Here is an 814-nt window from a genome sequence, read left to right on the forward strand (position 1 = left end):
GGATTTTCAAATGCTGAATTGCAGTGTAACAACGATAATATTTCGGACGATGTAGTGTTTATTACAGGTATATTTTTGTGCTTTTCAAAATTACCTTCGTAAGCTAAAATGACAGCACTTGATTTATTTCCACATGTTTAAGCATATTTGTTTGTTTATGCTTTTTTGATTTATTGTAAAAATAAATAATTAATAAAATTTCAATAAAAATAAATAATATAATAGATTAAATAATTATTCAGTTGATTTATATGGATTAGATATTAATGTAAAGTGAATGTTGAAAAAGAAAAGAAAAATTCGAACATTTGAATGATAGAATTGAAATTTTACTTTTCCAGCTGGAAAGACCAAATTAAAAATAGTCAATAGTTTCAACTGGGTTTATTCGGTCGAACGATGCTAATAGTAGTTTTAGTGTTTTGTTAAATTTGTTTCATTATTAGACAACGAGGAAAAGCTGAAAATGTTCCGTGAAGATGAGCTGCAGTTTTCCAAAAATGGCATGCCAGTGCAGGTAGAATTGAATTGAATTTCTTTTCCCGTTTAAATATTGCTGTCCAATATGCAGGATATTTTGACTGGCAGTTGGTCCTCAAGCTCGAATAGAGGAGAAATGACCAAAGTGTTTGGTGGTAAATCGGCACCTGTTGGCCAGATAAATTCCGACGATGACGTTGAAGAAGAGGAAATTGTAATGTTTCACGCATCACTTCAGAAGTTGTGGTTGTAGTAATAATGGATGTTGACATTTTTTAAGCCCACCATCGGATTTAGTGTCCATTCGGACAATGACAAGACGATTTCATTCGGA

General features: G+C 31.8%; 1 protein-coding gene across 1 annotated transcript; it reads left to right on the forward strand.

The window, feature by feature from the left end:
• Positions 1-466: 466 nt before the first annotated feature.
• Tsp_15269 (chaperonin) lies at positions 467-733 on the forward strand. Its single transcript, XM_003368004.1, has 2 exons — positions 467-517; positions 572-733. Exons 1-2 carry the CDS (start codon positions 467-469, stop codon positions 731-733), a joined length of 213 nt encoding a protein of 70 aa, XP_003368052.1.
• Positions 734-814: the final 81 nt, after the last annotated feature.

Source organism: Trichinella spiralis, assembly GCF_000181795.1.
Source record: "Trichinella spiralis strain ISS 195 chromosome Unknown Scfld3297, whole genome shotgun sequence".
NCBI lineage: Eukaryota > Metazoa > Nematoda > Enoplea > Trichinellida > Trichinellidae > Trichinella > Trichinella spiralis.